At 39.2% G+C, this 20,610-nt stretch overlaps 2 protein-coding genes across 2 annotated transcripts in view; one reads left to right on the top strand and one right to left on the bottom strand.

Annotated features, from left to right (window-relative positions):
- Positions 1-5,798, top strand: part of LOC138039084 (methyl-CpG-binding domain protein 2-like) — a 10,442-nt gene extending 4,644 nt beyond the window's left edge. Inside the window, exon 2 of the mRNA XM_068885257.1 lies at positions 4,927-5,798. Within this exon, the coding sequence (XP_068741358.1) occupies positions 4,927-5,602 (676 nt within the window). The 3' untranslated portion in view covers positions 5,603-5,798. The remainder of the gene's footprint in view (positions 1-4,926) is intronic.
- Positions 5,799-13,533: 7,735 nt separating this feature from the next.
- LOC138039079 (RNA-binding protein MEX3B-like) lies at positions 13,534-16,362 on the bottom strand. The gene is made up of 2 exons (XM_068885250.1): positions 15,951-16,362; positions 13,534-15,849 (listed from the first exon to the last, which is right to left on the bottom strand). Exons 1-2 carry the CDS (start codon positions 16,360-16,362, stop codon positions 14,537-14,539), a joined length of 1,725 nt encoding a protein of 574 aa, XP_068741351.1. The 3' UTR covers positions 13,534-14,536.
- Positions 16,363-20,610: the final 4,248 nt, after the last annotated feature.

Here is a 20,610-nt window from a genome sequence, read left to right as displayed (position 1 = left end):
CCTCTGGATTCAAATCTCCATATGTCCGTTAAATCTAAATTGTCTTGAAAAGATTTCAGCACCTTTAAGGAATTAAAATGCGTAGATGGTGTTCCCCCCTTTTTGTCCTTTAAAATGTCCAGAACAAGATTGAAACCACCGCCAAAAATGATTCATCACATCTGAAGGACAAAATTTCCTTATACACAGCTGCAAAAAAGGACGGATCATCTTTGTTTGGAGCATAGATGTTACAAATTGTTAAAGTCAGCTCACCGACTTCCAGATCAATAATGATACATCTTCCTTCTTTATCACAGAATTGTTTCAAGATTTTGAAAGAAAAATTGTTATTAAAAAGAATAGCGACACCTGCATTGTTACTTGCCATGCGGTCAAATAAGGCTGTGCAGCCCCATTCAGCCTCCCAATTCTTTGTACAATGAGCCTCTCGCTACAGGTAAATTGAAAATTGTTTCTTTTTAAGCCACCGGCATATTTCTCTTTATTTATCGTTGTTAGCCAAACCTCTAACATTTAAAGAGGATATAGTTATTTTAAACATCTTGCATTAGAACAGTTTTTTGACTTCCCCAGATTCCAACCAGAGTTGTTAACCCTTCCAGGATTACTAAGAATTAAAACAAAACAAAAATCGAATTTAAGCTTACATGTACACATACAACTACAACAATTATTAAGAAGTATATACATGTATATAGATATAAAAAGCAAATACTTGGTTTATGTCCGTTTTTAAGATGTGATCAATGGCGCTTTGACAACCCATGAATCAACAGGCATAACAGTTTCAAAAAAATTGATCATTTTAAGTACATGTTTGTGGGAAGGGATAAGACTTTTTTTTGTGCAATTTAGAAATCTGAAAGGGTACTGCAGCAGCAATGAAGAGGCAATAGATCGAATATTAATTATTGAATATTAATTAGCTGGACCCCCAAGATTTTGCAATGGACCCCCAAATTTTTCAGAAAGGGGTCCAGAGGAGCCCCAAATTTGAAAACCTGGATACATCTCTGCTTGGTGGACAGGATGAGAGTAATTTCTATGGTGAATACATTTACATTAGAGCAAGAGCTTCCAATCAACATACATGTAGATGATAAAAATAACAAGTAAACAAATCAAATGAGTGAAATTCAAATATGGCCTTTATTCTGTAAATTGCTCTTGAATTTTCTAGAATAGATAAAAGGGATTTTAAGTATCACTCTTAGAAAGGAAAATGATGTTACCCTTCTTTACGTGTACCTTCAGGGTTGTCACCAGTCAAATGGATATAAGGCTTTTGAAAACAGCATATTATTTTGAGAATCCACGAAGAACCTGGTGTTGTAAATTACAAACATAAAATCTTCATGGACTGTATAAGTCAAAATTAATAAATGCTGTTGATGTTATTAAATTGGGGAGTGGCCCAAATCAGGCTATTTATGGGGCATTTCTCAAAAGTCCTGACTTTCTTTTAACTTAACCCATCGACCCCTGGGAGTGAGACTCATCAACTGGGGGCAGGCAACCAAGCGCATTTGAGGTGTCAATGGGTCTCTTTTCTCTGGCCTTGAAAACATTTTTCATAGACAAATAATTATTTTCCAGAATGAAGAAGATCTTTCTTTTGCAAATTCCTTTTTGGGCGTGAAGAGTTTTCAAGGCTTTTCAGAAACAACCCCTTGGTGGCAGTACGTTTTGTGAGTTGGCAAAAGCATTTGAACCCCAAATGCAGTTTTTTTATTAGCATTTTCCATTGATAAACAAAATTATGGGCTTAGTGGTCTTTGCAGTGTATTACAGAGATCATGTAATTACATGCACTTGTAAACAGTATGCTGGATACAGTACCTTTCCACATTGCTCACTGGTCATTGTAGGATTCATGGGTTTTCTTGTAATAATTATTATAAGTTACTCTGTCCTAAAATGCCCCTTGTTGTGCCCTCTGTTTTTTAAACTCCATGAAAGCTTCTTTTTATGCCATTAAGTGTTCGTATTTGGGTGGCTCTTTGCGAGTTTTAACCCATCTACATGTATTGAAATGCATGAATGCATATTTTTGTGCTATCAAGAATTTAAATATTAATTTTTTCCAATGTTTGGAACATGTAATTACTGTAAGTGCTCAACCATATTAGAGGAATTTATGCATGCAAGTTATTGCATGTACAGTATATAACCAGTAAGACTATTTCATATCTCTTGCAGTTACTAACCGAGTTTGAGGTCCGGCCATAAATCAATGAGAGAAAACAAGGTTTAACAAATCCTTAAAAGCCACCTGAATTAAAAGAACTGAGATGTTAACAATCGTGGTGGCTGGAGCGTAATCTTTGAACTCGAATTCCAACAATAAATAGAACAGACTTGTTGATAAATGGTAATCTGCTTAAAAAAAGGTATTCCAAATAAGGCTAACATAACTTACATGTATAACTTATAAGAAATTTGTAAGAATATGGAGCGAAGCTTTTTTGAAGATAATACTTGTACATCTGAGGAACACTTCTCATTGCTGCCCTTATGGGATAATTTACTGATATGGATTGGCAATAGACCTGTTTTCTACAGGGACGGGCATATGAAATTGATACCACAGGTGAAACATCTATATGTTAATTCTTCTAGCTTCCTTTCATGGACTTACTTTCAAAATGAATAAACCCGCAATTTAACCCCTTGACTTTGGAATTGCATCCGCGGGATGAGAATGATGATGATGGCAACCTTATTTATTCATTTCAATGAAAGGGAAGGATTTCAGAGGTTATCCCTATCTAGAGTATCCGCCCACAGCCGGGTGTAGTTGACTGAGAATCGATTTTGATGAGGGAGGAAAACCGGAGTACCGGGAGAAAAACCCTCAGAGTCAGATTGAGATCAGATTGAAATCATGGTTGAGGCCAAGGTTGAACCCAGGTCGCAGAGGTGGGAGGCGCGGTTGAGAACTGCTAAGCCATTCTGACTCCCGAATTTTTACATCGTCGTTTGGCTACTAATGTGTTTCTAAAAAAAAGACAGGAATCGTGGATAACGAAAACGGTTCTTAATGCCAGTCTGAAGTTGAAAACTTGTAACATCTCTTTTGGAACTGTGAGAAAATCCAAGTTTTTTTGGAACAATGTCTTTGCATGGCTTCTGTCCTGTCTTTCAAATGGATACTGCGTAGGGTCTATGGCCAGATAAAAAATCTAAAAGCAAACTCTAAAGAAATTTCTGGTTTTTGTCATTTTGTGTGCCAAATATTATATACTTCTTACTAACCGAGTTCGAGGTCCGTACTTATATCCCTGTGGTAATCAGCCGCGAGGGAAATGAAACTAGTTGAAGTCAAGCGCAAGGTTCAACTGCCACAAAGATTGCCGTGTCCGGCAAAATCCGAAAGACGAAATCTTCTTGGCTGTTTTAGATGGTTGCTTGCAGGATTCAAACAATTTTACAAGTTTATGTAACAGAAACGGCATGAAAAACTTGCTAGGGAATGTTTTATCGAAATTTCAAATTTTGCGGGCCGTACAGCGGCCCTTACTGTCGAATACGGCCCGGTAATTTAACCAATCATAGCGCGAGTACTATCTGAGAGCTATAAAGTTGGTTATGTAGACAAAAAAAAAATGGTCCAACAGTAATTGCTTCCCTTCGTTACCTCAAGCAAATGCATTGCAGCCATTTCTACCGTTCGTATGATTTGTGTTGATCTTTTTCGCTTTTCAGTGTCTAAAACGTTATGCCTAATGTCCAATTTTTTTTTTTGTTTACATCCTATAATTATCATAAGTGTGGTAATTTTCTGTCCATGAACGCTTGTACCTTGTACCTTGTACCTTACACCTTGTACCTTGTACCTTGAGAACCTTGATCAAGCGGGAAAAAAAAACCTAGTTGAAGGCAAGCGGAACTGTCAACTGCAACAATTGATTGGCATGCGTGAAAAAGGATGATCTATATAGCTTATAGCTCTTTGAAATAGTTGCTTGCAAGATTCAAACAGGTTTACAAGTTAATTTCACGTAAAATTTCAATTGTAGCGGGCCGTATTGTAGAATATGGCCCGGTAAATTAGCCAATCATAGCGCGTACTGCACAATGTGTAAGTGCATTATTTATTGGAAAATTTATTTTAAAAAATCTTAATCACAGCATAACTAATATTGTTTCCTCAAGGACATGATTATCAGTGGGTGGTTTCGAGATAAAAAGACAGTATAGATGGTTTTCTCAGTGAGGTCGTTAAATTCTAAAATCAAAACCGCAAGTTGTTTTGAATTTTCAATTTTCGGAGGTTGAAGATGACCTAGTAATAAATCATTTTTCAAGTTTCGAGTTCCATGACGTCTTTCGTTTCGAAAATAAAGCATTTTGAATTTCCGAATTGTCACCTTGCGTGACACCATGATACAAAATGTCTGTGCCTATGAATCTCAGCAGTCTGAGCGTTTCAAGTACATTAGGAGATGTGTTCATACACGTGTATTTTATCTCATGAGCGAAAAGTAAGCGTTTTCATAGCTAAGCGAATTCCAGATGTTCGTGTGAATTTCTGGCCGCCATACTGGTGCACAAGAATGTTGCACCAACAGTTGCGTGAAACGCGGCGACAAATAACTCAGAAGCGATGTACCACAAGGACCTGAGAATTGCTGAGGTGATTTATAAATGTGTCTCCTACAACATTCCAAGTTTTTGGCTTATTTCATGGAACGGTTTCGATTTTTTTTTCTGTTGCGTGGCAGTGAAAGCGATCTATTGACTCTTCAAAACAATTTGCGTAGTTGCGTTGTTTCTGAGTGGCACTAACTCTGACCACATACATGTATACAGTGTATACTGTACACGTATTCGTAGTAACTCTGTATAGCTTGTTTTCTGTTTGTCAGAGAAGGCTTGATAATCTCATTTTTAATCAATTATTGGCATTTTTTTTCTTCTTAGCCCAGATGGAAAGAAAATCCGTTCAAAACCTCAACTGGAGAAACATCTTCCAGACCTGGATCTTGGCAATTTTGATTTTAGAAGTGGCACATATTGCAGACGAAGTAAGCGAAAACAAGGTGAAAAGGAACAGAGCTTTGGACGAGACTTGAATGGAGGAATTATTCCATCCCCTGTCCGTCAACTTAATAAATCATTGTCAAAACAATCAGTTACGTATTATCCTTCCATGGGACAGGAAGCTCCAAAAGACAAGAAACGTAAGCTAGATGCTGCAAATACAAAAACTGAAAAAGAGAAGCCAAAACAGTTATTTTGGCAAAAAAGACTGCAGGGGATTCCAGTTTGCTCAGTGGATGAAACTACGATTAAGTGCTTTCGTTTACCACCTCAAATTAAGAGCGTTGGGCCGGGAATCAACCAAAAGAGCTTGATTCATTCGTTAGTAACAAATCTGTACAACAATTCTAGTGTTAAGGGTCAGGATAGATCAGCTATATCTCTCGAGAAGCACCCTGAGGTGTGGCTAAATGCCGAGCAGCCTTTGTGTACACCATTTGCAATTACCGATACGGATATCAAGAAACAAGAAGAAAAGGTAGCTACATTGAGAAGGCAGTTGTCTGAGGCTCTAGCTGAGTATGAACACTTAAAGAGAGATCCTTCCATTAAGTAGACATGCAACACCACAAACACTGATATTATACGAATCACTTGGCTGAGGACTTGTGCGCTCACTCTTGATTGATCTTCTCAACACAAAGACCAAGCCACTTCATGAATAGGGCTATTTATTCAATTGGCAAAAAGAATCTATTTTTCTGTCCACGTCTTGTTTGTTAACTGATTTTCTTAATAAATGAATGGATGTCTCAGTTACAGTTACCAACTGCTGATTTCTCGTTTATAAATATGACTTAAAATGCCCCTGTGAGCAAAAAATCAATTCTCATTTTTCTTTGGATTTCAAAACTATGTTAACTGAACACTAAGCAACCAAAGTTTTAAGCCTTGATTTCAGAAAGACACATGTTTATTTTAACTGGAACTTTCCTATTTGCTGGTCCGTCATTACTAACTTTACGATCTTGAGAGAGCTGGATCGAGGAGATAATGACGTCGAAGGCTCACTAGTTTAAGAATGCAATGCGTGTGTACGCCGCAGAATTAATATGCAGCACGGGAGTTTTGGGCTTTCAGACTTTAAAACTCGCGTTTTGCATATATAATAAGTTGCATTCACGCGCTGGAATTTTAAGCTAGTGAGCCTTTGACGTCCCTTTTCCCTGGATCCAACCCTTTGAGGTCCATTCGGTCAGTTTCGAACGTGAGGAATGACGGACCGTGAAACCTAAAACTTACACTCAAAGTAAATGGCCTTTGGATAAAATTCAAGGCTCAAAATTTTGTCAGTCAGATGTTAAGCAAACACAATTTCAAAATCTGAAGAAAAAAAGGAAGTGATTTTCTTTTTAAATCACAGGGGCACTTTAACTTTGTTTACATTTTAAGTGCTAATACGATTTTTGGATTCCATGTTCATCATTATTAATCGCTGGTGGAACGTAAGAGTTGAAGTTTGAGAAAGACTGAACTGCAACTCCAAAGAAGCTGCTGTCACCTGCTTCCAGTGTTTGCTTCTCTAAATTCAGGGTTATCGTTTATTCCTAATTTCCTTAGAATTGACGTGTCCTGGCAGGGCTTGAAATAATTTCCCTGCCGGCGCCGGTCAAGATGTCCGATCAAATCTGTTTTTGCTCGGAAAAGATCCGATTTTGTCCGGACAAATATTCATTACGCCATAACTGTTAAAAAGTGCTTCTCACCCTTCAGCAGGATGCTTAATTATCAAGCAAGTAGATTTTGTGATCTTTTTATTGTAGAAGCAGCCTCACAATCAGTGCAGGAGGCGTGAAACGCACGGCACAGCCACAATGTTAAGTAAAATCGAAAAAAGTACTACCACTATCGCTTCTACAATTTAATTTAAAAGCGTTCTAAAGTTATGAAGCCGAAGGTGACGATTTAGCAGATTCTCACCTTAATAAAGGCCTAAGATACACGTTTGAAATTTTATTAGAGAATAGCCCGGACCTTTCTAAGCACCCATTTCAAATAGCGCTGATAAACAGTTATTAAGTCTAAGCACCCGTTTTAAAATGGTTCGCTTTTAATAACTGTGTGACTCGCATGTTCACTCGCATGGCTCGCCATGTTGGCTCGAATGACTCACAACCATGACCCGCTCGCTGGCTGGCACATTGTCCTAACTCAAGAATTATTATCATACACACCGATAGACACGCTGCGCCGAAAGACTCGCTAATTTCATGACTGATGGATGACAAAGCGGAAACTTGCAACTACCGGAAATTTACGAAAAAAGAAAAAAAGGACAAAAATATGCCACCTTGGACTGGTTTTACGCCCAGCTTCTGCTGCATGTGTAGGATCGGCTTCCTGCATATCGAGCCTCCGAGTAGATTTATTAACGTTTCGAATAGAAAAATTACCTCAAAACGGTCATCAGGCCTAACCCTTGATTTTTAGATGTTTATCTTAAAGGTGACTGGCAATTTTCCATTCAGTCGATGTACTCGGTTCAGATAATTGTTCCGGTAGTTTATTTTCATTGAACAACTCGTTTGATGAAACCAGGTTTTCGTGTTTTCACTCCCCAGCCCCTTCATTTTTTTCCCTTCAGTGTCTAACATCATTTCTAAACGAGTTATTTAACCGAATTACGACAGATATGTGGAGAAATGCCCCTTATTAGATGCAAGGGGATTTCAATAAGCGTCACGAAGTGTCCCCTTGCTCTTCTTCCTAACATCACTGGTGTCTCGGAATACAGACAATTGACGTCACAAAGTGTCCCCCAAATGCTACTCCTCAGGGAAGGATAAACAGCTGCATTTACCCTGATCTAAGAATAACGTTAATTTTACCCAGGAGCTCATTAAGGGGGGAGCCTATATCTCTACTTATTCCCTGAGTCAACCCTTTCCCTAGTAAATTTATTTATAGGAATGCTTAATATCTTTCATGTATCACATTACTCGCTTGGGTGGCTGGTTGCATCTCTGACATGCCTTAATGTGACCGCGTGATGTTATCGCAAAAGTTATACGATGTGACCGTATGATGCAGTCGTAGTCTATACCCACATTTCACCCTCGCTCAATACAGAGTCTCCAGTAGCTCAGTGTTTAGAGCATCCGTACTAGATCACGGAGGGTCGTGGGTCCAAATCCCATTTGGGGCTCAGATTTTTAAAGTCCGAGTTCCAGGTTCCCAGTTGATGATAATGCTGAAAAATAGGCTGTTGGTAAAAATAGAAATTGTACCTGCTATTCACAGGTTGTTAAACCTGAACATCTACCGAATTATTCGAACTTCGTTTTAAATCCTTTTCTTCTCGAGTTAGAACTGGAGATTTGATTTTGCTAGACATCCGCCACATTGATTGCAGGTTCCAAGGTTGTTGAAACGGTCGGGCCCCAGTTGTTCGAAGGGTGGATAGCGCTATCCACTCATGATAAATCACTATCCACTGGATAACTCAATTGGTTTTGCTAGTGTTTATCCGTTGGGTAGTGATTTATTCGGTGGATAACGTTATCCACCTTTTGAACAACAGAGGCCCGAACTGTAGAGCAACTAGGCTACAGGAGAGCACAACACCACTGTTTGATACAATACAGCATCACTAAAGCTCTCTGTTTTCACGTCTTTATCTTTCATGTCAGGTCAGAGATGGTGATTTGGAAAGATTTTTTGGTCAGAGTTTTTCCCCTTTGCCATCTCAGTATGGGAAGCTCAGATCTATAGTACCAAACTGGATTTGTTATCGTGTCTCGAGAAGAATGGACCAGTGCAAACACAAATTAAAGGTCATCTGTTGAAGCTCTGCAACTGACATGGTTCAGCCAGCGTTGACATACTTAAGCATGGAGCCTCCAAGCCATTTCAAGAGTACAGCGAGACCGTCGTCTTTCAATACGTAATAAACCAGTTAAGGAATGTCGACACGGTGGATGTAGTATGGGACAGATATCTCCCAGGCAGTCTTAAAGATTCTGCACGAATCAAGAGTGGAAAGGGTATCCCTAGACGCGTCAGACCGGACACCAGGATCCCAGGAAATTGGCCAGCCTTCTTGAGTGTTGACGAGAACAAAGAGGAAAGTTTCCTTCACCTGGCCGAGTAGCTTAAGACAATTGGAACTGACCATGGAGAAGTAGTATCTACTAAACATAAGACAGTAGTCTTTAACGGTGACAGAAACAAAACAAAGAGAAACAAACAAAGAGTTGTGCAAACTAATGTACGTAGTTACTGAATGGAATCAATCGTGGCACCACCCAAGGGAGTGTAAATGGGGATTAGTCTGAGATTTGATGTCATTTACATGAGAACGCTACGAACTCAGACCGGTACGAGAGTTCCTCGTCTCGGTCCAGCAACCCAGACGAAGTCAGACTGGTCTGAGTTAATTTTCAGGCCGATCTCATGTAACGCAAAAAAAAAATGTATATATGAAGGCCGATACGGAGTCGTACCGGCCTGAGTTCGTCCCGGCTTCATGTAAATACCCCCCCCCCCCCCTCCCTGACTTAAGCGAGGTACGGTCTGCATCTTACGAAGAGTTCTGGTAGCTCATTGGTGAGAACATGCGACCCTTATTACGGATGTGGTAAGTTCGATTCCTCCCTGGAATTTGAAATGTTTTCAGTTTTGCTCATACCCTCAGCCAAGCATCCATTTACGAAATGTTTATTTTACATCAATTTGTACAATTCGCGTACTTTGTTTTTGCTGTTTTTATCTTCGTTTAGACAATCACTTTATTTTCTGATTGGCCATTTAAAACAGCGCGTGCAGTTATTTCGCCCCTTAAAGTAATTATGATTGACTGAATCAGGGACGGTCTATGGGGTAATTCATGGAGTAGTTCACAGTGGATAGTCTACGGATTCGGGCTCAGTGTTTCAAGTCTACCATGCAATCTCGAACAAAAGCAGAGCGTGAAGTGACCCCTTTTTTTGTTTCTTCTTCATCCAGAAACGTTCACAAACCTCCCCTCTGGTCTCTGTGGCATTTGATATCAGGAACTGAATTTGTCGAGATGCAGGTAAAATGGTCAGTAATAATGAGAGAACGTTTGGTCCTGAAATTTTGTCGTTTTGTGATTAAAACGGAGAGGTCTCGAGGACATCGTCGGCACATGGAAACTCGAGGTCCCCGGTTCATTATTTGGTATCCAAGCCAAAAACCAAGCAATGGAGGCTTAAAAATATTCTGTACTTGTAGTCACCACACGTACAACAACAACAACAACAACAGAACAAACTGGGTTTTTTGCTCTCGTTGTTTGGTCAAATCCGTAGCAAATGAGTTTCCACTCTGTACCACGATCATGTTTATTAAAGAGATTATGGAGTAATTCAATATTTCGAAGTTAGCCAAATGTTTCCTCTGACTCAAAGAAGGCAATGGTATGAGTTGGTTCCGTCAAAGCTTTGTGGTTACTCCCCTGGAATCGAGTTACAGGTGTACTTCAATGATTTCATTGTCATAGTGCAGTAGAGACCACTTTAGCATACACCACAAACTTACAAATTTTAAATGCCTTCAAGCCTGTTAAGTTTTTGCTGTCGTTCGTTCTACCCGCTGGTTTTAATATGTAAAATTACGTGTTTTCCTTCTCCTACGATTGAATGTGAACGCCGAGACAATAAAATGAACATATGTTTCAATGGAATAATCGATTGTGCTTAACTAGAGTATGCCCTAGTGGTACCACTACCATTAGTTTTGTCATCTGGTTGAGATGCTGCAAGGGTGTCCTTGGATGGTTGCTAAGGGAACCGACATGATTAATATCGAATCGTCTCCTCGCGTAGTCGATATATATCCACGTGACCGGATGGGTGGCGATGCTTCCATTTCAGAATAACTCGCTAGCTTTTGGTAATTAGATGGAGCTTTCTATTTTTGCATACTATTCTTTTCATCCCGAAGAGCACACTTGTTTTCGTAACTTGCTTATTCTTTGTAACAGGTAAGGAAGAACAAACTTAATCCGTAATTTTGTCTTTCCTAATTCCTAGTAACCTTATTGCGTGGGCAGTTGGTTGCTAGCTATGTAAACTGTGGAGGTTTTCTCTCCCTTTTAAAGTGCATTGTCGCTTCAATGCTTTTTTTTTAATTCTAGTTTTTGGGTTTGCTTACACCCTCGGGTCTATCGTCTTAACTCTAGCCCTTCCGCAGGCGGTGAACCAAGTGGCGAAGTGGTCAATTATGAAATTTGTGTTCTTTGTCAGTATTAACCAATCGCGAATTAAAACGCCGACAATTAACGTATTTACTACGTTAAGCACCGCCCCAAATTGGCACTTATTTCATGCAAGCCCATATTTGGCATGAAAACTTCACAATTCAGATGATATTTTCTGTTTCTGGTTTATAATAATTATTATTATTTTGTCATCGTTAATTTTTTGTAAATGTAATATTACTTTGACAAATGTTGTTGATAAGCTCCGCATTTCAGTCGCGAAAATTTGAGGCGCTTGTAAACTAAATACCTTAACGAACTGTCTAATATTCGCCCGTTATAAAAATACATAGCCCTGGCATACCGCCAAAATGAGATAGTGAAGCAAAATTTCGGCAATTATTTTGGGGATTTTGGTTACGACTATTTTGTTCGCACTTGAGCAACAAAATTTGCTGCACACTGCTAACGTATTTTAGGTCAGTGATGGGCAATACAGCTAATTAATGACCAAGGAGTCATGTGATTGCATGCAATATATCATACCTCAAATGAGTTGCTTTTAGTCTTCAAGAATTACTTAGTCGAATTGTTATACCGAGAACAAAGAACAACACTAAGGTGTACTTTTGTTGCTCTGACAAGAATTTCAACGGAATTTTCATTTGCGAAATCCTCCAAGCACACGCATCAGTACTGTTGGTTGTCAATCTTTAGATAAGGTGCAACTATGAATTTTTCTTTTAAAGAACTTTCGATACTTTCACTTAAAGCAAAAGCCTGCATCTATATTTGCAATTTGAAAGTTTACAGCCATAAGAGGGGTAGTTAAGCGGTAACCAAGTACAATTTGCAGGAAAAAGAAGACCACACAAATTCGAAGACAAAGCCCTCGTGATTTCCGGAATGCGAAAACCAAGCTAAATTGCACGAGGTTTGATAGAGACAAAAAGGTTCTAGTTGGGTTGCTAACCAATCAGCATTAAAGCACTGAGCAAGGCGATTTTGGAGGGTTTTATCTGAAAACTACGACACTCAATGTTGACGAAAGATCACTATGATTACATATTGCCTGGTATTCATTTCGAGCGTGTACAGCTCTTATTTATAGTTTACAGTTAGCGTTGGTAGAGCTCTGCCGCGTGTTACATTTAAACCAAATTCGAGACAACATCGACAAGTTCAGGTCGAATTGTTATGCAAATAGCTCCTAAACGTGGAAGCATTCGCTTTACTTGCTATTAATTGTTAATCCACAGCAACCATAGATCAGATTCAAAATTTCGTTTCAACTGGTGCTTCACTGTTGGAAGATGAATAAGACATCGAAACCGGTAGAAAAAGTGTCCAGTAGACAACATGTACTATGGAAATTACTTTCAACGGCTGTCCTTGGAGAGGTTTCTGTTTTCAAAGGCTGTGCAGCTGCTTTGTTCAGCTCACAAAGATTCTCAATTAGGTCTGTGCTAAAGCAGGCCTTCGCACAATAAAGCTTGACAGTTTGCCAAAACAACCTAGTGAAAACATAGTTCAAAGTTTTGCCAGAGGCACAATTTATGCAAAGCAGCTGATATAATCAAAAGACTGTAAACAGTAAATAATTTATAATCATCAAGAGCCAATCGCACGTTGATGTGATAATCGCTTGCACCATGTGACGTCGAAATAATTGGCGCCATTGTGAACTCCATTGTTTTCGAAACTCATCCCCTACATCTTTGAAACTTGACCGAAATAAAACCTCAGCTAACTCTTCCCCAGCTAAATTAGACTGATTTGCGCTTTTGACATCGCTTTATAAAGCGATATTCGCGATCATTGATTTACGCAGGTTAGGATGTAGTTTGTTTAGAAACTTTAGGAAATAGCTTGGCGTTAATTTAACGCAAACATCATTTCAAAACTCCTAACCACTGTGAAAAATACTCCAGCTGCTTTGAAACTAGGTGGTCAACAATCTCGATACAATCAGGTGCTGCAGCCAGGAATTTGTGGGTCCAAACCGGTGAAGCGACTATTTATATCCCAGCCTCTTTTATGCAAAAGGAAAAGGAGTTGTAATATATGTTGCTCAGTCATGCGCGAACAAGCTGGCAGCTTTGCTTCAAGGCACGTTCCGTGTGTTTACCTAGGTCATTAAAATTTAAATACTAAAAGGGTGGAAGGCCAGATATGGTAAACAAATTTTCAAATCTGCGTAGCCAAGGAATGGATATGTCGCACATTTGATTCGTCCCTTTATGAAACTCTCAGACAGCGTTTGCTTTTACGTACTTTTTTTTTCCCGGAACCACGAAGCATGACAATGCAATAAGTGACACATTTGCTCTACTAAAACTCGCCATACCATTTTTATTAAAACAAATAATTCTAATACAGCTAGACAAGATGCAAAAATTTCCTGAATTTGGCTATCAGTTCGTGACTGAATATAGGTTCCTAATCACACTTGTTGCCACATTTCAAGCATATGGACTTCTAAACTCATTTGATCCAAGAAAACGGATTATAGACTCAATTTTAATAGCAAAAAATAAAATTTACACTATCTCTGTATAATTCCTTATAGTATTACGTAGAGTGCCATAAAATAAAAATACTTTAAACTCTCAATTCTCGACCAAGATTTTCTGTCAGCATTTACAGCCAAATATACAGAACTATAATCTTGGTTCTTTCAGCAATATTAAAATAGTAAATAGAACTATGGTGCAACACAATATTATATAGAAATTATGACTATTTATACAAATATTATATAATTTTAGGGCATAGAATTCCTTAGAAGACTGTATCAAAAAAGTTATTGATATGACATAAAATAGTTCACATAAATATACCTATTGGTTCGTGCTGGGTTAAGGAATCTAACCCGTTCGTGTTTCATATATAGCATGTAATTTCATTTACTGATTTCAGATAATTTCTTTCTGACGGATTATAAACTTAGAGACTAATTTCTGAATATAAGATCTAAGTACGTTGGCTCAAACACGAGCTAGCATGTTTTATTTTTCGATAAATTTACCCCAGCAATGTGGTATCTTTACATAACTTAAGTCTTTCCATGTCTAATCTTAAATTAGCAAAAAATCTAGCTTTGCATAACGTTATCACTTAACAAAAGTATAGAATAAAAGGATTCTCCAAAATTTTCAACTAAATATGCACAGAGACATTCTCTCCAAATTAATTCAAATGCACTCCATCGATTCACTTCAAAAGGTTTATAGCATTTCATATCATTCAATTTGGCTTATTTAAATTCACTGAACTTCTTCGTCTTCATGAATAATAATATTGTAATCACCTTCGCTCAAAGTTCAGTTCCTAAGAAAATATACGCAACACTTGGTCGATATTCTTCTGGCAAACGGGACAGGAATTACTTTCCTCTTTGATGCGGTTTGCGCATTCCATGCAAAATAAGTTATGACCACAAGGAACAAGTGCAGCCACAACTTCGCTCTCACAACAAATGACGCAATCTTTCTTTTTCATATCTTTTCCGAGCGGACTTAACGCAGTGTTGTTATTATTCGCTTCCTCCGTGTTAAACCTAATGGTACTCACCAACCCATTCGACTCGGTTGAACTAACGTGTGCCGTGCTATTGGAACTTGTTGCAGGAATAGACGATACACTTGCTGTAACTTGTGACGTGAAAGGAGTGAATGCGGAAAGCGGAGAAAAGTTACCAGTCAAAGGATCACTTTTCATCCTTCTCGCAGCAGAATGTGGACTCGCTGGTCGACCGATCGCCGAGCTTAGAGCTTGGTTGTTCAAGCTGGAACTGCGAGTGAAGGGCGCTTGCTCGTTCATGGTTCGATTTGACGAAACGTTTCCCCAGATCGACGGTGATGGTGGTGCGGGCGCTGGATCAAAACCAGACCCAGTTGAGCTCCCTTCGGATCCAACATCGCGATCAGTCGGCGAGGGGAGGTCGTTGAAGAAGAACCCATTTACGGAAAATGGACTGTTGATGGGATTAAAGCCGCCATCATTTATGCTGGAACCTTTGCTACTGGGATAGCCATAGAAAGAATCCGAGCTGGTGCGGTGAGTCAGTCCCAGAGAGTTGTTGCTATCTCGAAACGCAGAGAAGCTGGAAGACACGTTGGAGTAAATAGAACCGGGAGCGAAATCATTGAATGAATTCTGCAAGGCATCGCTGATGAAAACGTCATCTGCCGTATCCATCCTTCCTCCAGTGCGTGTAGTAATGTGGTTGTTGATTTCTTTGCGTGCACTTTCAACGTTGTCAGGCATGCCTGTAACTTCAAACACCGGCTCCTTGTCTCTGGACGGAGTTACAATGTAGGTGTTAGTTTGCTGTTGGATCCGTTTAATCGTAGCTCCTTTAGGGCCTACAACAAGACCAACAACTCTATAAGGCACTCGTACATGGATAGTTGTCTGACCCGGTGTTGTAGGGCTTGGTGGTCCCGGCGCCAGCGAATTCAGGCTGTTGTTTTTGCGTTGAGCTCGGATTTGCGAAAAATGTTCTGCAGCTGAAAGTATTTCGCGTTTGGCCAGAGCAACATCCTCTTTTCTTCCCGTTACAACAAAAACTGGATCCTCTCCTCGCACAGGTGTTTTGATGTAAGTGTTCGTCTTCGCTCGCAAAGCCTTGATTTTACAACCTTCAAATGAAGCGAGGAACAAAAACACGTCAAATACACGCGGTCTCCACAAGTCAGCAAGCTAATTTGATTTTGGGCTTGCCGAGAACTTCAAAACTTACCTTGTCTTCCAACTATCTCCGCTACGTGCTCAGAACTCGGAACTGGAACACACTCGGTCATATTCATACTTCTCTTATTACGAATTTCGTCAAACGCATTCGAGGTTTGATCGTCGTCATTTGTCAGGCCGAGCATGGAGAGCTCGAGTTCGATTTGCAGAGCTCTTTGATCTGCGTCTAGTTGCCCATTTGTGGAGCGGTCCATTTCGACGAGAAGTGAGCTAGGCATAGCCGGGAACGTCTTGCTCCGAGAGCTGTTAGCGACCACTTCGTAACTGTGCCGTGTTCGGAGCTCGTTCGAGGTTCGAACCTCCTCTAGAGTGTTCTGGGCTTGCTTCAAGTGAAAACCGGAATAGACGTCATTTGGTTTTGACCTCAAGTCAGGCCATAATGCACCACTCATTAGCAACATCTGCTACACGTGGGACCGTTGGTCTGTTCTGATTGGTTCAATTTCTCGGGAGGTGTAGAGTCTTGTCAATTTCGACTGCTGCTTGTCAAAAAAATTGTCACCGTGATGATTGGGAGAGTTTTTAACACAATCACGCCCCTAAACTCTACTTTGAAAGATGATGTTTGAATCATAGCACAGTCTAAACTCTTGAAACGGGTCCCTGGTCTTTTTTCTTCTTCTCAAACCCGACTTATTGGGTAGAATCGTTTCTGTTTTCGCCAAACACACACATCAGCCTCTATTTTCTTCAAATCACATTATGCAAAATCTTCTATCACAGTGTTGTCACATTGTCTGAAGCACACCCAATATGCAAAATAGAACGTTTTGTTTATAATCTCGCGTTTTTGCATCTACGTTGACGATGCAAGAATATAGAACTTGAAAGAAAAGTAAAAGCGGTGCAGAAATAATGCGATTTGCAAAATGTAGCTTTAATTAAAGCAAATAAAGCCAAAGGAAACGTATTGCGAGATACAGCAATAACAAATAATCCATACGATTCTGCAGGTGAATAGGATCTGTCAAGTGCAATCAATAATTCGTTGAATTTAGCATATAAATTTAGCGGCAAAAACGTAAGAAAAACTCCACAAGAAAAAAATGCTTGTTTTTATCCACGTGAAGGCTGTTTATCATATAAAGACTGATCTCTTTTGATGATTAGCTGGCATTTTTTGGGATCCAAGGTAGCAGAGAATCTTTCTTAGATCGCCTCGACAACGGCAGCAGAGTGTGACATGTGCGTTTTGCAATATTTGTAAACTCTTGAGTGAAATTGATGACTCCGAGACTTCAGCTGACATGTAACATAAATTTGACAATGAACAAAGAAAATAAGGCAAATTAAAGCTAAAGCAAGCCCGGGCTTGAAGCAAAATAGAAAACTTCAGTCATTGCACAAAAATAGAACACGCAATCATGTCTTATTCATGAGTCTATCATTTGGCGGCAACAGCAGAGAATATTGAAGCATCTCATACATAAGGAATATACTATCAAGAAAGTAAGATTGTGCGAGGATGAGATTGAGAAATATAATTGTGATTCTCTTGGCTGCTTTCACTTTCTTATTGTAGTTTCTTAACAGTATAGAGAACATATAAAGAAATAACTATCGATTACTAAACTTGAAAGTTACAATTCAGAAGAAAGGACAACAAAATCTCTCATTTGGAGGTTGGAGAGAATCACCACCGATCATTGTGCAGAAAATAAGACGATATATCTTGAATAGTCAGTTTTTACGCTAGCCACACTCAAAGATCCATTCTTCTACAAAATTCAACCCGGTTAAAATACAATTGCTTAATCAGAAAGTTCTTCGAAGTTCAAATAGCACAGTTGGTGTCCAGTGGTGGTTTGTGTTCGGCGAATGATTACAAGGAATGCTAGCGAGCCATGTCTCAGACTCTGTAAAAGTGTGGCGCAGTCTTTTGGGTGGTATTAGACTCGGTTCGCTTTGATGTGCCATTTTACATATTCGCGGATAATAATTGCTGTCAGTTGTTGAGAACTTGTTAATTGTATGCGCTGCGTAAGACACTTGAGCTTAGGAGGCGTGATAAAGAACTCTGTTTACAAGACATTGTTCAAGGATAACGCCTTAGTGGAACCATCAACAACATCACACAGAGAGAACTGCATCAGGCAGTAGCTTTCGTTTGTCAAAAATCCTTTTCAGAAAACAAGGGTCTTGAAAGAGGTAACTGCCCAAAGAACCTTGGATAGACCAAGAGGCAAGAAGACCGGCCAACATTTAAATAACAAGGGTAATTATGCTAGTCAAAAGCTAAGAGCTATTGTAATGGTCTCACAATCCACTCCAGAGCTTCCTTGATGACTAACTATTTTTTTTAAATTGTTAATGATTGATGAAATTACATACTGGTTTTAGTTTGATTCCAAAAAAATTGTGGACCGGTTATGTATAGTTGTTTCAGCGTCTGACCTTAAAAATCCACTAAAAGCAAACTGGTCACATTCCATGGAAGAGGTTTATAGACATGTTGCAATCACTGGTCAAAATAAAAAATAGCAACCGGCGTTGGTCTATCAACACAAACGCGGATAATGTTCTTTACTTCAATGCATTTTCTTTGTTATTGACTACAAACAAGACAACGAGATCACGGCTTTGTTACTGTTAATAGACAATTAATAATCTTGCTGGCCCACAAAATTGTCAAAAGAACAAAACATCGAATACCGAGTTAGATAACTGCGGTTTGAGGTTGTGTTGGAATTTCTAACAATAACCCACGCAAGGGAAATTCGTGACATCAGCGTCCTTTGGACTGTACTTCCTTTTCGATTTTTTTAGTCCCAAGTGGTCTTCGCAGTCAAGGTCATTAACATTGATGTTATCTCAAAGCCTTACAATTGCTGCAATATTGGACTTTGCATTCACGGATTTAATCCATTGACGTCGATGAGATCGCGTAGTATTGTCGAATCGTCTGTGAGCCGTGTTTCCCTTTGCGTTTTGCAAACAATGATGCATGACAAACAAAAAGCGATTCATGAAGTTAGATACTGAGATTTCTAGCCAAAAAAAAAAAGAAAAACAAAATCCAAGCCCTAGGACAGAGAAAACAGGAAAAGAAAAAGCTTTAGCCTCGATTAATAGGCCTATACAATTTCAGGCCGGTTCTCTCAAACTTTTTCAGCTTGAAATTGTGACTCAATGGAAAATAGTAATGGTCCGTGGAGACCACTTTGTGAGTGCATGCACATAAGTCGTTTTCTTTCTAAATCCCCAGAACCGCACTGATGACGGTTAAATATTTTGTCAGTTGTTACAGAGATTAAAATAAGCCTAATGGTGGAATTAATCCAGACTCTTCATTTGTAGTCGCAAAAAGACAAGATCACAAAAGAATCGAACACGACAGCAACACTTCACATAACTTTTCGTACTTTACCAAGCATCAATATGCCAATAATTGTTTATGAAGTTTGATTTAATATTATAGTACTTTAAGGGAGGAAAGTCGTAGTGTGAATTGCACCAGTCAAATCGTCTGTTCCAAACATCCAGCCCTGTACTGTGTTTTATGACCTTGAAATTTAGTGCAATATTGGTTCCTTATTCCATTGAAGTGACGCCATTTGAAACGATCCGCACGAATACCTCCTCTATCCGGACAAAGAAGTAACTCAGGCAGGAAATATAGGTGGTTTTCACATTACGTCATCGCCGCCACGTTGCTGGACGAAAACAAAAGATCTCTCACTACCTCCAGCAATTGTACATTGCAGCAACCACTTTTGTAAGCACGAACAGAAACACGCGGTTTTTTTTAAGTACCTCAACGAAATAAACCAAGAGAAATGCTGAAAATTACCCTCCCGCAATTTTAAGCTCGTGTGATTAAAAATAGAGTAAATTGTAACTGAAGCTACCTTGAAGATCGTTCGCGTATTCAGAGCAACAAGACAACTGCACGGAACACTGAGATAAGTCTAAAATAATGCGAGTGGTCGATCACTATCATGACAAGTTGATTTTTCATAACAAGGAAACACGACCATTTTGTGGAGCACGAGTGAAAGAACAAACAAATGAAAATTGGACTACATCTCCAAAAAAATTTCCAATCATTTTCCCAGCCATACGAAGCCTGGATATTAAGACTGCGCACGATAGCGACTACTATCATGTAGATAGGTTTTCTCTCACTTTTCAGCAGCAGGGGCAGATTAAGATACCATATGAACATGACACTACCTTCTTTAATAGCTATACACTGGCATTGACGCCTATGGGACTGAACTACAAAAGACTTTTCAACAGTAGATATCGGCAATGTTGTCCATTCTTTGTAGGCATTTTTATCGTGAGAAAGTCCAATAGATAACTTACTGAGAGAAAGATTCCAGCTCTTACGTTCTTTAGTCTTACAAGCCAGATACTCTTTTGGCGTAAAATTCTGCCACGGTCTACTTATATATTATAGACCATGCAAATCACAGTCTGTAAGGGGGAGATGACGTGAATCGAGCAGCGAAGGTTTCAGTTGTTGATTAGTCGTGTCCCTTATGATCATAACTGGGTCATTGCATTTTTCCTATTAACTATTGATGTCAGTTTATGTCATAATTAAAAATTCGAATAAGTGTAATCATATATAAACTACCTGTACACAGTTTGGAAAGGTTACAATGAACACTTTCAGGATTCACTACAATGATCGAGAGATTTTA

This window comes from Montipora capricornis, chromosome 2 (assembly GCF_036669925.1).
Source record: "Montipora capricornis isolate CH-2021 chromosome 2, ASM3666992v2, whole genome shotgun sequence".
In the NCBI taxonomy this organism is placed as follows: domain Eukaryota; kingdom Metazoa; phylum Cnidaria; class Anthozoa; order Scleractinia; family Acroporidae; genus Montipora; species Montipora capricornis.
This window is presented reverse-complemented; position numbering and strand designations above follow the sequence as displayed.